Source organism: Notothenia rossii (assembly GCF_949606895.1).
Source record: "Notothenia rossii genome assembly, chromosome: 6".
NCBI classification, from domain to species: Eukaryota; Metazoa; Chordata; class Actinopteri; order Perciformes; family Nototheniidae; genus Notothenia; species Notothenia rossii.
The window spans coordinates 545,217-560,216 of NC_136909.1; the positions used below are offsets into that span (position 1 = coordinate 545,217).

The window sequence follows — 15,000 nt, forward strand, 5'->3', positions numbered from 1 at the left end:
TACTGCGCAGATCTAAGATCCAGGAGAAATGATAAAGTAAAAGTCTGCTGCTTATTGTTCTACTCGGCAACATAGACTCAAAGAGTATATGAGAGTGAGAGTGTGTTAATTCATATATTTGGCAGTTTGGAGTAAGTCTGTAGATTTGTGTGTGTGTGTTTCATGTACTCTCAGGATAATTAATTTTGTTGGATACATTTTCCCGGAAATGATTGCGATCAACGATAATATTGTGGGCACCGTTGTATGACCTTTTGAGACCACTGACATCATGATAATATATCATAATAATTCAAGTACATCCTTTCAAACTGCTATTGACCTCCTCAAGTAAATGGAAATGTATCGAGGTCAGAAAATGTATCGAGTTCATTTTTATTTACCGTACGATAAGTCGTTGAATTGCTTATCGCGACAGGCACACAATAAAACAGTGGAAACAAACATGTGTGTGACTTTCATTAGTGAATGAAACGTTGTGCCCTTTAGAGTCTGTGTCCAATATTGTGTATTTGTATATATTGTATATATATCACATATATATGTGCTAAGGTCCCGCTACTGACACGATAGCAGTCATTTAGAGCGCATATAATTAAACCCTTGATATAGGATAGGAGTTCAACACTTTGAATCCCTATCTGATCAAATCAGATTTGGATTTTGGGGAGTTCAAAACCAAACAACAGGATTAGGATGACTTTGATATCTGATCAGATCAGAAAATCCAATCCAAGCTTTAATCTGGATCAAATCTTCAAAATGGGTAGTTCAAACCGACAACACAGGATTGGGATCAGTTTGATCCCAAAAAACTGGATTACCCTGATCCCACCAGAGGGGTGGATCTCCAGTGGATTACCAGAGCAACATGTACTGTACCATTTATTTAGAAATATGTTTCAATTTAAATAAGATGGCAAAGTTTGTTAACTGAAATAATACACACTTTTTAGCCTTCATGGGAAATACATTTCGTTTGAGATTGCCTATTTGTTTTCAACCAAATGTTGATGACATAAATGTTTATGCTCATAAAAGTATCACAGCAAAGATTGTCAATCACAAATGTAATTTAGATTAAAGTAAAAATATCTTCAACAAAAAAAAGGTCCATCATCTGTCATCACCTTTCAAAAGTAATTGTGGACAATAGATGTCTCTGCAATGTGGTCTCTTGTCTTCCTTGTATTATTTTTCATGTCCACTAGATGGCGATCGGTGGGATTAAAGCACTGATATTCAGGATCTAGTCATCTTGAAAGATCGTAATCTGGATCAGGTTGATCCTATCCTGAATTGCTTTGAACTCCAGGGACAACATTTGGCCGACTTGTCCGATCCTGGATCACAAAAAAAGGGATTTCAAAATCTGATCGGATCTGATTGAGATTAAAAGTTTTGAACTCCTGGGCCAAGCATACTTGGAATTCCACCGATGCCGCGTCCTTGGTTTGGGGGTAATTTCGAGGCTGCACATAGGTAGACTTTGCGTCCTTAAAATCCCCACAATGCTTTGCGCAGGGACCAATTTCCCCAAATCTGTGGCGGAAAATGTAAGGCGGGGCCTCTCATATGACGCACACCTGCACACTTGCTAGCCTGTTCCACTCTTCGTTTTCCGAATGCCAGGAAGGATTCTTGCCTCGCTTCTGAAGGAAGTGACTCGGAAGCCATGTGCTACCAAGCAAGCGTACTCGCGATTGAGAAACGGCCCAGGTGTCGCTCACATCCGGTCCGGGGGGGAAACACTGCTTCAGTAAATAATATCATTTAAAGTTCCGGCACATATATTTTTGATTTATTTCATACTCAACAGCTAACAGCTAACTCTCTGTGCAGCTGTTAGGTGGTTCATAATGCTAACAGCTAACTCTCTGTGCAGCTGTTAGGTGGTTCATAATGCTAACAGCTAACAGCTAACACTCTGTGCAGCTGTCAGGTGGTTCATAATGCTAACAGCTAACAGCTAACTCTCTGTGCAGCTGTCTGTGGTTCATAATGCTAACAGCTAACTCTCTGTGCAGCTGTTTGTGGTTCATAATGCTAACAGCTAACACTCTGTGCAGCTGTCTGTGGTTCATAATGCTAACAGCTAACAGCTAACTCTCTGTGCAACTGTCTGTGGTTCATAATGCTAACAGCTAACACTCTGTGCAGCTGTCTGTGGTTCATAATGCTAACAGCTAACAGCTAACTCTCTGTGCAGCTGTCTGTGGTTCATAATGCTAACAGCTAACAGCTAACTCTCTGTGCAGCTGTTAGGTGGTTCATAATGCTAACGGCTAACTCTCTGTGCAGCTGTCTGTGGTTCATAATGCTAACAGCTAACTCTCTGTGCAGCTGTCTGTGGTTCATAATGCTAACAGCTAACAGCTAACTCTCTGTGCAGCTGTCTGTGGTTCATAATGCTAACAGCTAACAGCTAACTCTCTGTGCAGCTGTCTGTGGTTCATAATGCTAACAGCTAACAGCTAACTCTCTGTGCAGCTGTTAGGTGGTTCATAATGCTAACAGCTAACAGCTAACTCTCTGTTTAGCTGTTAGGTGGTTCATAATGCTAACAGCTAACAGCTAACTCTCTGTGCAGCTGTCTGTGGTTCATAATGCTAACAGCTAACTCTCTGTGCAGCTGTTAGGTGGTTCATAATGCTAACAGCTAACAGCTAACACTCTGTGCAGCTGTTAGGTGGTTCATAATGCTAACAGCTAACACTCTGTGCAGCTGTTAGCTGTTAGCATTATGAACCACCTAACAGCTAACACTCTGTGATGCTGTCAGGTGGTTCATAATGCTAACAGCTAACAGCTAACTCTCTGTGCAGCTGTTAGGTGGTTCATAATGCTAACAGCTAACAGCTAACTCTCTGTGCAGCTGTTAGGTGGTTCATAATGCTAATAGCTAACTCTCTGTGCAGCTGTTTGGTGGTTCATAATGCTAACAGCTAACTCTCTGTGCAGCTGTTAGGTGGTTCATAATGCTAACAGCTAACAGCTAACTCTCTGTGCAGCTGTTAGGTGGTTCATAATGCTAATAGCTAACTCTCTGTGCAGCTGTTAGGTGGTTCATAATGCTAACAGCTAACTCTCTGTGCAGCTGTTAGGTGGTTCATAATGCTAACAGCTAACAGCTAACTCTCTGTTTAGCTGTTAGGTGGTTCATAATGCTAACAGCTAACAGCTAACACTCTGTGCAGCTGTCTGTGGTTCATAATGCTAACAGCTAACTCTCTGTGCAGCTGTTAGGTGGTTCATAATGCTAACAGCTAACAGCTAACTCTCTGTGCAGCTGTTAGGTGGTTCATAATGCTAACAGCTAACAGCTAACTCTCTGTTTAGCTGTTAGGTGGTTCATAATGCTAACAGCTAACAGCTAACACTCTGTGCAGCTGTCTGTGGTTCATAATGCTAACAGCTAACTCTCTGTGCAGCTGTTAGGTGGTTCATAATGCTAACAGCTAACAGCTAACTCTCTGTGCAGCTGTTAGGTGGTTCATAATGCTAACAGCTAACAGCTAACTCTCTGTGCAGCTGTTAGGTGGTTCATAATGCTAACAGCTAACAGCTAACTCTCTGTGCAGCTGTTAGGTGGTTCATAATGCTAACAGCTAACAGCTAACTCTCTGTTTAGCTGTTAGGGTGGTTCATAATGCTAACAGCTAACAGCTAACTCTCTGTGCAGCTGTTAGGTGGTTCATAATGCTAACAGCTAACAGCTAACTCTCTGTGCAGCTGTTAGGTGGTTCATAATGCTAACAGCTAACAGCTAACTCTCTGTGCAGCTGTTAGTGGTTCATAATGCTAACAGCTAACAGCTAACTCTCTGTGCAGCTGTCTGTGGTTCATAATGCTAACAGCTAACAGCTAACTCTCTGTGCAGCTGTCTGTGGTTCATAATGCTAACAGCTAACTCTCTGTGCAGCTGTTAGGTGGTTCATAATGCTAACAGCTAACAGCTAACTCTCTGTGCAGCTGTCTGTGGTTCATAATGCTAACAGCTAACAGCTAACTCTCTGTGCAGCTGTCTGTGGTTCATAATGCTAACAGCTAACTCTCTGTGCAGCTGTCTGTGGTTCATAATGCTAACAGCTAACAGCTAACTCTCTGTGCAGCTGTTAGGTGGTTCATAATGCTAACAGCTAACGGCTAACTCTCTGTGCAGCTGTTTGGTGGTTCATAATGCTAACAGCTAACAGCTAACTCTCTGTGCAGCTGTTAGGTGGTTCATAATGCTAACAGCTAACAGCTAACTCTCTGTGCAGCTGTCTGTGGTTCATAATGCTAACAGCTAACAGCTAACTCTCTGTGCAGCTGTCTGTGGTTCATAATGCTAACAGCTAACAGCTAACTCTCTGTGCAGCTGTTTGGTGGTTCATAATGCTAACAGCTAACGGCTAACTCTCTGTGCAGCTGTTTGGTGGTTCATAATGCTAACAGCTAACAGCTAACTCTCTGTGCAGCTGTTAGGTGGTTCATAATGCTAACAGCTAACAGCTAACTCTCTGTGCAGCTGTCTGTGGTTCATAATGCTAACAGCTAACAGCTAACTCTCTGTGCAGCTGTCTGTGGTTCATAATGCTAACAGCTAACAGCTAACTCTCTGTGCAGCTGTTTGGTGGTTCATAATGCTAACAGCTAACGGCTAACTCTCTGTGCAGCTGTTTGGTGGTTCATAATGCTAACAGCTAACGGCTAACTCTCTGTTTAGCTGTGAAGTACCTGGACAGCGATCCAGCTGACCGAGACCCTCGCACCCCCACTGTGACGCTGAAACAGGGATTTGAACCGCCGACCTTCACCGGTTGGTTCCTGGGCTGGAACTACGATTACTGGACCGAGTGACATCACTTCCTGTTTACACCTGCTGTGATCTGATAAATAAAACCTGGTACATCACCATGACAACAGTTTGATAGTGTCATCGTTTATTGTAGCATCTCTTTATAAATACTGATAAATAACAAGAACAGAGACAGAAGCACGGTAGAGACCAGTAGAGACCAGTAGAGACCAGTAGAGACCAGGAGAGAGCAGTAGAGACCAGTAGAGACCAGTAGAGACCAGTAGAGACCAGGAGAGAGCAGTAGAGACCAGCAGAGACCAGGAGAGAGCAGTAGAGACCAGCAGAGACCAGCGGAGAGACCAGTAGAGACCAGGGGAGACCAGGAGAGACCAGTAGAGACCAGCAAAGAGAAGGAGAGACCAGTATAGATCAGGAGAGACAAGGAGAGACCAGTAGAGACCAGCAAAGAGCAGCAGAGAGAAGGAGAGACCAGGAGAGACCAGTAGAGACCAGTAGAGACCAGCAGAGAGAAGGAGAGACCAGCAGAGAGCAGTAGAGAGCAGTAGAGACCAGCAGAGACCAGCAGAGACCAGTGGAGAGACCAGTAGAGACCAGCAAAGAGAAGGAGAGATCAGTAGAGACCAGCAAAGACCAGCAAAGAGCAGCAGAGAGAAGGAGAGACCAGGAGAGAACAGTAGAGAACAGTAGAGACCAGTAGAGACCAGGAGAGAGCAGTAGAGACCAGCAGAGAGAAGTAGAGACCAGTAGAGACCAGTAGAGACCAGCAGAGACCAGCAGAGAGAAGGAGAGATCAGGAGAGATCAGTAGAGACCAGCAAAGAACAGCAAAGAGCAGCAGAGAGAAGGAGAGACCAGTAGAGACCAGTAGAGACCAGCAGAGAGAAGGAGAGACCAGCAGAGACCAGCAGAGACCAGCAGAGACCAGCAGAGAGAAGGAGAGACCAGTAGAGACCAGTAGAGACCAGGAGAGAGAAGGAGAGACCAGTAGAGACCAGTAGAGACCAGCAGAGAGAAGGAGAGACCAGTAGAGACCAGTAGAGACCAGTAGAGAGACCAGTAGAGAGACCAGTAGAGAGACCAGTAGAGAGACCAGTAGAGAGACCAGTAGAGAGACCAGTAGAGACCAGGAGAGAGAAGGAGAGACCAGTAGAGACCAGTAGAGAGACCAGTAGAGAGACCAGTAGAGACCGGGAGAGAGCAGCAGAGAGAAGGAGAGACCAGTAGAGACCAGTAGAGACCAGTAGAGAGACCAGTAGAGAGACCAGGAGAGAGAAGGAGAGACCAGTAGAGACCAGTAGAGAGACCAGTAGAGAGACCAGTAGAGACCGGGAGAGAGCAGCAGAGAGAAGGAGAGACCAGTAGAGACCAGTAGAGAGACCAGTAGAGAGACCAGTAGAGACCAGTAGAGAGCAGGAGAGACCAGTAGAGACCAGTAGAGAGACCAGTAGAGAGACCAGTAGAGAGCAGGAGAGACCAGTAGAGAGCAGTAGAGACGTGTGTTCACAAACTATTCATCACAATTTAAAGTTTTTTCTGTTTAACAATAAAATATTATGTTTACATCAGTAAATTCTCTGAAACACAAACTGACCAATGGAAGCTTTAAGCTAGGCTAACAGCATCCTCCCTGCTTCCAGTCTTTATGCTAAGCTAGGCTAACCTGACTGGGTATCAGACTGTTCCTCTAGACAAAATCTAATCATAGAAAATATGAATATATTCAAACTGTCGATGTGTCGCTATTTAAATACAGAGCCGTTTACAGACAGTTACCACAGGTGGACCGAAGCTACAGAGCAGGTGGGTTCTCCAAAACCAGAGCCATGTACAGGTGGGTTCTCCATCAGTCATGTACAGGTGGGTTCACCATCAGTCATGTACAGGTGGGTTCTCCAAAACCAGAGCCATGTACAGGTGGGTTATCCAAAACCAGAGCCATGTACAGGTGGGTTCTCCAAAACCAGAGCCATGTACAGGTGGGTTCTCCATCAGAGCCATGTACAGGTGGGTTCTCCAACAGTCATGTACAGGTGGGTTCTCCAAAACCAGAGCCATGTACAGGTGGGTTATCCAAAACCAGAGCCATGTACAGGTGGGTTCTCCAAAACCAGAGCCATGTACAGGTGGGTTCTCCATCAGAGCCATGTACAGGTGGGTTCTCCAACAGAGCCATGTACAGGTGGGTTCTCCAACAGAGCCATGTACAGGTGGGTTCTCCAACAGAGCCATGTACAGGTGGGTTCTCCAACAGAGTCATGTACAGGTGGGTTCTCCATCAGAGCCATGTACAGGTGGGTTCTCCAACAGAGTCATGTACAGGTGGGTTCTCCATCAGAGCCATGTACAGGTGGGTTCTCCAACAGAGCCATGTACAGGTGGGTTCTCCAACAGAGTCATGTACAGGTGGGTTCTCCATCAGAGCCATGTACAGGTGGGTTCTCCATCAGAGTCATGTACAGGTGGGTTCTCCAACAGAGTCATGGACAGGTGGGTTCTCCAACAGAGCCATGTACAGGTGGGTTCTCCAACAGAGCCATGTACAGGTGGGTTCTCCAAAACCAGAGCCATGTACAGGTGGGTTCTCCAACAGAGCCATGTACAGGTGGGTTCTCCAAAACCAGAGCCATGTACAGGTGGGTTCTCCATCAGAGCCATGTACAGGTGGGTTCTCCATCAGAGCCATGTACAGGTGGGTTCTCCAACAGAGTCATGTACAGGTGGGTTCTCCAACAGAGTCATGTACAGGTGGGTTCTCCATCAGAGCCATGTACAGGTGGGTTCTCCAACAGAGCCATGTACAGGTGGGTTCTCCAACAGAGTCATGTACAGGTGGGTTCTCCATCAGAGCCATGTACAGGTGGGTTCTCCATCAGAGCCATGTACAGGTGGGTTCTCCAACAGAGCCATGTACAGGTGGGTTCTCCAAAACCAGAGCCATGTACAGGTGGGTTCTCCAACAGAGCCATGTACAGGTGGGTTCTCCAAAACCAGAGCCATGTACAGGTGGGTTCTCCAACAGAGTCATGTACAGGTGGGTTCTCCATCAGAGCCATGTACAGGTGGGTTCTCCAACAGAGCCATGTACAGGTGGGTTCTCCAACAGAGTCATGTACAGGTGGGTTCTCCATCAGAGCCATGTACAGGTGGGTTCTCCATCAGAGCCATGTACAGGTGGGTTCTCCATCAGAGCCATGTACAGGTGGGTTCTCCAACAGAGTCATGTACAGGTGGGTTCTCCATCAGAGCCATGTACAGGTGGGTTCTCCATCAGAGCCATGTACAGGTGGGTTCTCCAACAGAGCCATGTACAGGTGGGTTCTCCATCAGAGCCATGTACAGGTGGGTTCTCCAACAGAGCCATGTACAGGTGGGTTCTCCAAAACCAGAGCCATGCACAGGTGGGTTCTCCAAAACCAGAGCCATGTACAGGTGGGTTATCCAAAACCAGAGCCATGTACAGGTGGGTTCTCCAACAGAGCCATGTACAGGTGGGTTCTCCAAAACCAGAGCCATGTACAGGTGGGGTTGACGTGCAGTTTGGTTGGTTGTTCTTGCTCTTCACAGGAAGTGGCAAAATGAAACGGGATATGATGTCAGAATTTCTAAGATGTTCAAAAGGGAAACATGCAAAACAGGAAGTGGGGGGTAACCTAGTGACGGGGGCGGGCCATGTCAAAAGTCAGTTGATTGACGGGTCAATGGGTAGGTCCCGCCCCCTGCCTGCAGTCAGAGCCAATCAGAGCGCAGCTCAGCAGTTTCCGGAGTTCCGGAACTCTCCGTTCTCGGTGATCTGCAGAGACGACGTGTTGCTAGGAGACAGGCCGTTCCTCTGTGATGTCACTGCGTAACGCTCCTTCAGCTGTGTCAGCGCCGCCATCAGACGAGAGTTAGCTGCGTCCAGGCTGGAGATCCTCTTCTCCTGAGAGACAGAGAGAGGGGCACGTTAACATAGACAGGCAAGCAGGCAGACAGACAGAGGGGCAGGCAAGCAGGCAGACAGACAGAGGGGCAGGCAGGCAGGCAGGCAGGCAGGCAGGCAGGCAGAGGGGCAGGCAGGCAGGCAGGCAGACAGAGGGGCAGGCAGACAGAGGGGCAGGCGGACAAGCGGACAGACATTTGAGTATTTATTCCATATCCTTGATATCAGACGGCAGCTGCCTACACTAGTTGGCTCTCTGATTTCACTTGTTAGAGATATGGTCAAACTAGTTTGGCACTCTGCTTTACTAGTTAAATAAAACATTACACTACTCACTCTTTTTCAGCAACTAGTGGCACTTTTGTCCGACTAGTTAGCACATAAGCCTTACTAGTGACGCCAGGAGCAGCACTGGTAGCACCAAAGTCCCAATTTATAAGCTTGTTGATGAACTAGTGGCCCTCTGACCGTACTAGTGAAGCTAAAATTCTTACAAGTTAACTAGTGCGCTGCAAAAGCTCTGACATGTTAACTAGTGGCATACATTTGTCTGCACTAGTTAACTAGTAGCAGTAGTAGTATTCGGAATTTGGCCGTGTAAAATGTCCTCTTGGGTTGCCGTACAGCCGATGCGTGACGTCATTGGTAAGCGTAACGGACCCCGAACACATCTGGTACGAACACCGGCACTCGAGACACAAAAGTAGAGGAAGTGATCGTGGGACATTTTATCAGCGGTGCTCATGAAATGAATAAAGCTGAAACACTGGACAGATCTTCAGGGTAACGATAGGTCCGTATGATAAACAACCTCTCCATATTTGCCAAGACTAATATTTACGGAAGTCACGGCAATCTCTCAGCCCAGTTAAGGGGAAAAGTTAAGGGATGTTTACGTTACAGCGCTGAGCGAACAATCCTCCGTGTTTGTACCTCTTAAAGCCCCCGTCAAACTGACACCAGATGGACACACGATAAAGGAAATGTTCAAATTCGGCTCTGATCGTAACAACATCGGGCCATTCGTGAGGGCATCTTAAGCCATCATATGACCGCCGGTGGAATTGATCGCATCCGCCCTGCTGCGCCAGTCAGAGCGTGCGTGTGACATATTTAAGAGCAGGATATGCTCTGAAAAATAGGGCTCCCCCGAAAGCAAATTGGTAATTCGAACACTGCTGTTAATGCTATTAATACTGCTCACAGGCTGCTGTGTGTATCTAGTGTATTCATACACACTGTTCATACTGCTCTCAGGCTGCTGTGTGTATCTAGTGTATTCATACACACTGTTCATACTGCTCACAGGCTGCTGTGTGTATCTAGTGTATTCATACACACTGTTCATACTGCTCACAGGCTGCTGTGTGTATCTAGTGTATTCATACACACTGTTCATACTGCTCACAGGCTGCTGTGTGTATCTAGTGTATTCATACACACTGTTCATACTGCTCACAGGCTGCTGTGTGTATCTAGTGTATTCATACACACTGTTCATACTGCTCTCAGGCTGCTGTGTGTATCTAGTGTATTCATACACACTGTTCATACTGCTCACAGGCTGCTGTGTGTATCTAGTGTATTCATACACACTGTTCATACTGCTCTCAGGCTGCTGTGTGTATCTAGTGTATTCATACACACTGTTCATACTGCTCACAGGCTGCTGTGTGTATCTAGTGTATTCATACACACTGTTCATACTGCTCTCAGGCTGCTGTGTGTATCTAGTGTGTTCATACACACTGTTCATACTGCTCTCAGGCTGCTGTGTGTATCTAGTGTATTCATACACACTGTTCATACTGCTCTCAGGCTGCTGTGTGTATCTAGTGTATTCATACACACTGTTCATACTGCTCACAGGCTGCTGTGTGTATCTAGTGTATTCATACCCCTCACTGTTTATTCATCATTCAATTCATTCTATATTTTATTCTGTAGATTGTGTACATTACTTTTCACTTTACTGCTTGTTGCACTCCTGGTTAGAAGCTAAACTGCATTTCGTTGTCTCAGTTCCTGTAATTTATGCAATAACAATAAAGTTGATCTAATCTTGAGCAGTAATGTATTTAGTTAGTATATCTGAGATTAACGATTAAACAGATGTGTGCATTCTTTATAAATGCAAACCGAGTCAAGCCGACTCCGGAGGAAATCATATTTCGTTTATTTTTAACAAAATAAATGTGTTTTAATCCACATAATTTACTGTGTTAATTGTTTACTGTAGTATTGTTTAACTTGAAGGTGCCTGATGTGAACATTTCCAGAAGAACGTCTATTAAATGGCCTTTGTATGTATACAGCAGTCTAGCCCAACCATTTACACCTTCCTTTTTTCCCGTCAAGAGTTTGAATTGGAGAAAGGTAATGGTTATCGATGGCGCTTTTAAAGCCTATTGCATAATAACTGTGTGATTTATATTGCTTTTCAAATGCATATGCACAGCCATTTACACTGCTCTTCCCGTCAAGAATATGAATAAAGCTCTGATCACTTTACATTTCTGCGAATGAACTTTTAATCACACACGTCTCCCCACCATATTACAGGTACTGAGACAACGAAATGCAGTTTAGCTTCCAACCAGGAGTGCAACAAGCAGTAAAGTGAAAAGTAATGTACACAATCTACAGCATAAAATATAGAATGAATTGAATGATGAATAAACAGTGAGGGGTATGAATACACTAGATACACACAGCAGCCTGAGAGCAGTATGAACAGTGTGTATGAATACACTAGATACACACAGCAGCCTGAGAGCAGTATGAACAGTGTGTATGAATACACTAGATACACACAGCAGCCTGAGAGCAGTATGAACAGTGTGTATGAATACACTAGATACACACAGCAGCCTGAGAGCAGTCAGTATGAACAGTGTGTATGAATACACTAGATACACACAGCAGCCTGTGAGCAGTATGAACAGTGGGTATGAATACACTAGATACACACAGCAGCCTGAGAGCAGTATGAACAGTGTGTATGAATACACTAGATACACACAGCAGCCTGTGAGCAGTATGAACAGTGTGTATGAATACACTAGATACACACAGCAGCCTGTGAGCAGTATGAACAGTGTGTATGAATACACTAGATACACACAGCAGCCTGAGAGCAGTATGAACAGTGTGTATGAATACACTAGATACACACAGCAGCCTGAGAGCAGTATGAACAGTGTGTATGAATACACTAGATACACACAGCAGCCTGAGAGCAGTATGAACAGTGTGTATGAATACACTAGATACACACAGCAGCCTGTGAGCAGTATGAACAGTGTGTATGAATACACTAGATACACACAGCAGCCTGAGAGCAGTATGAACAGTGTGTATAAATACACTAGATACACACAGCAGCCTGAGAGCAGTATGAACAGTGTGTATGAATACACTAGATACACACAGCAGCCTGAGAGCAGTATGAACAGTGTGTATGAATACACTAGATACACACAGCAGCCTGAGAGCAGTATGAACAGTGTGTATGAATATGCTAAGATATATAAAGTATGAAAACGGTAAGTAGTGCAAGTATAGTATAAAATATATAGATATTAATTTCGTGATGATAAACATTGTGGAACAATGATGAAAATGTGAATGGAAGTGGCGAGTTAAAACTGACACAAAACAACAACAAACTTTTGCCGAGCCAATTGGAGAGTTTCATCAGCAGCACGGGGTACAAACCACCAATGAGTGCTCAGCTGGAGATACCAGCGAGTCGAGAGAGAGAATTATATCTGCATTTTCTCTTTTGGTTTGATTAGAACACATCCTTAGGACCATACCATTCACAAGCCCCCACCCCCCATGTTGCCTATGCTGTCGGTGTACGATTTTTTACTTTGTTTAGAGCAGCAAATATCTTTTTGTTTGAATGATTAAATGGGTGAATTGCCTTAATGTTGGACATCTTTGCATTTCAGACTTTGGGAATATATTGCGATATGAAGCCGATACAATACATCCAAATCCAGTACCATTGTAAATGTATTAACTTTATATCATCGTATCTCCGTGTTTACTGGGTCTTTTTGCATGAAACAAAGACTGGGATATAGTTTCAAGCTACTACTTTCGACAGAAACACACCGCAATGTTGTCCGGACTGTTGTCTTTATGCGACACCGGCGTGAACAGGTCATGTGATCTGATCACGCCGGCGTGACGGTCGGTCGACTCCAAAGCGTTAAATGCATCTGGTGCACTTTGAGGGCAAAATTAAGAGATTTGTGGATACAGCTCTCAACACTCATATGAAACAGAACTGTTCTTACAATGTGTGTTGGAAGGATTTATTAAATTACTATGCATATTTTATTGTGTAAACACACAGCTGATCACCTGAGAGCTGCCGTTTCATTCAGACTGTTTAAAAAAAACAACGGTCTGATTTGAACAACTCAATGTGTGATTGTTATAGCAGTAATATTAGACACTAATAATACAGTAAACTATTAACACTGTACATATTATTGTTTGTTTGCCCGTGGGTTTAGGATTATCGGTAGCGAGAGCCTTGCTGCATTTTCCTCCGGTCGGATGTGATATAAAAACAAAGTGATTATTTGTGTTGTTGTAAACTCACGTGGATTAAACTACATGTATTAGTGCTTTCACTTCGATTCGCCAACATATACATTCAATGATCGTGAGGATGATGATTGAAAATCGTTTGTTTGAGCCGGGCTGCATTTCCTGATGAAAAAACATAGCGATGGTTTTGTACTTACGCCAACGTGAATTAAACAACATTATTTTGTTAAATAAAAACATGGTGATGTTTTGTAAATGATTACATGTCTCTTATTTAGCACAGAATATGATCCTATCCGTGACATATGGATCTTAACAAATATCCGCTATATCAGATACCTGTAGATCTATCAGCTGTTTATTTCACATGAGTTCCAGTGTGGCAGCTTTTCACGGCTCCCCCTGGTGGATCCATGATCCATTGCAGCTGGTTTCATTACAATTACATTTATTTATCAAGGGGGCGTATCAAGTCCTGCAAGGGTTTTTCCTTTTCAGCAGGGGCCCAACCCGTGCAGATCACGGACCCGCACGGATAGGCGTCTGAAATGAATCGCTACATCTGTAGCTTAGGGCCAATAGGAGACCTCGATGCGTTCTTTCCCCTCCTCCTCATTAGCATGCTGTGCGACTAGTGTGCATTTGGGACCCACTAGTTCACTAGTGGAATTTAAAGTGGACCTATCATGCTATATTTGAATAATATATTGTTGGACCATACCTATTGGCAAGAAAAATCTACAAGAGATTGTACAGTGCAATCAGACAGTATGTCCACATTTTTGAGCAAGTCCACAAATCCAGTCTTTGTCAAGTCTGTCACCACCTTCGCGCAGCTGCTGGCGCCACTTCGTCCGGTCCTCCGCCAGCCTCTCCCAGTTATCCGTCGCAATGTCCAGGGCCTTCATGTCACGTTTTACGACATCCTTGAAGCGCAGCAGTGGTCGTCCTCTGCCTCTGGAACCAGCGCTCGGCTCGCTGTATAAGATGTCCTTTGGCAGGCGGCCATCTGGCATCCTGCGAAGGTGACCGAGCCACCGCAGCCTCCTGACCTTCAGTGTTTGGAACATTGACTTGCTGCCCGTACGCGCCAGCACCGCCTCGTTCCTGACCTTGTCCCGCCATGTGATCCCGCCATGTGATCCCGAGGATGTTGCGCAGGCACCGCATGTGAAAAGCATTTAGCTCTCTTTCGTGCCGCGCGTAAGTTGACCACGCCTCGGAACCATACAGCAGGACGCTGACCACGCAGCATTTGTAGATGCGTGTCTTAGTGCGTTCAGTGAGGTATTTGTTGCTCCAGGCTCTTGAGCGCAAACGACTGAAAGACGTTGAGGCTTTGCCGATACGAGTCTGGATCTCCTTAACTAACAACAGGTCACCGCTGATTGTTGAGCCAAGACACGTGAACTGGTCAACAGTCTCCAGCACATGCTCGTTCACCATTACCGGTGACGCTGCGCTTCCTGCTTGGTGCATAACAACTGTCTTTTTGATGTTGATGATCAGTGCAGATTCAGAGCATGCTGCACTGAATCTGTCCACCAGGCGATGTAGACCAGCTGCGCTGTGAGACACCAGAGCTGCGTCGTCCGCGAATAAGAGCTCACGAACTAGCACCTTCCGTACCTTTCTTTTCACGCGCAGTCGGGCCAGATTAAACAGCTTCCCATCTGACCGCTTGTGCAGGAAAACGCTGTCTTCGTCCACGT

General features: G+C 45.2%; 2 protein-coding genes and 1 long non-coding RNA gene across 4 annotated transcripts in view; 2 read left to right on the forward strand and 1 right to left on the reverse strand.

Moving 5' to 3' along the window:
- LOC307043314 (gelsolin-like) overlaps positions 1-4,910 on the forward strand; it is a 10,035-nt gene extending 5,125 nt beyond the window's left edge. Inside the window, exon 5 of the mRNA XM_079687693.1 lies at positions 4,709-4,910. Within this exon, the coding sequence (XP_079543819.1) occupies positions 4,709-4,842 (134 nt within the window). The 3' untranslated portion in view covers positions 4,843-4,910. The remainder of the gene's footprint in view (positions 1-4,708) is intronic.
- Positions 4,911-7,656: 2,746 nt separating this feature from the next.
- LOC307043316 lies at positions 7,657-8,409 on the forward strand. The gene is made up of 2 exons (XR_013809335.1): positions 7,657-7,775; positions 8,323-8,409. It is a non-coding gene; the product is annotated as an uncharacterized lncRNA (long non-coding RNA).
- Positions 8,298-15,000, reverse strand: part of LOC307043305 (disabled homolog 2-interacting protein-like) — a 42,702-nt gene continuing 35,999 nt past the window's right edge. For both annotated transcript variants that reach the window (XM_079687672.1, XM_079687673.1), the window contains exon 18: positions 8,298-8,722. In XM_079687672.1, coding sequence (XP_079543798.1) covers positions 8,552-8,722 — 171 coding nt within the window. In that variant the 3' untranslated portion in view covers positions 8,298-8,551. The remainder of the gene's footprint in view (positions 8,723-15,000) is intronic.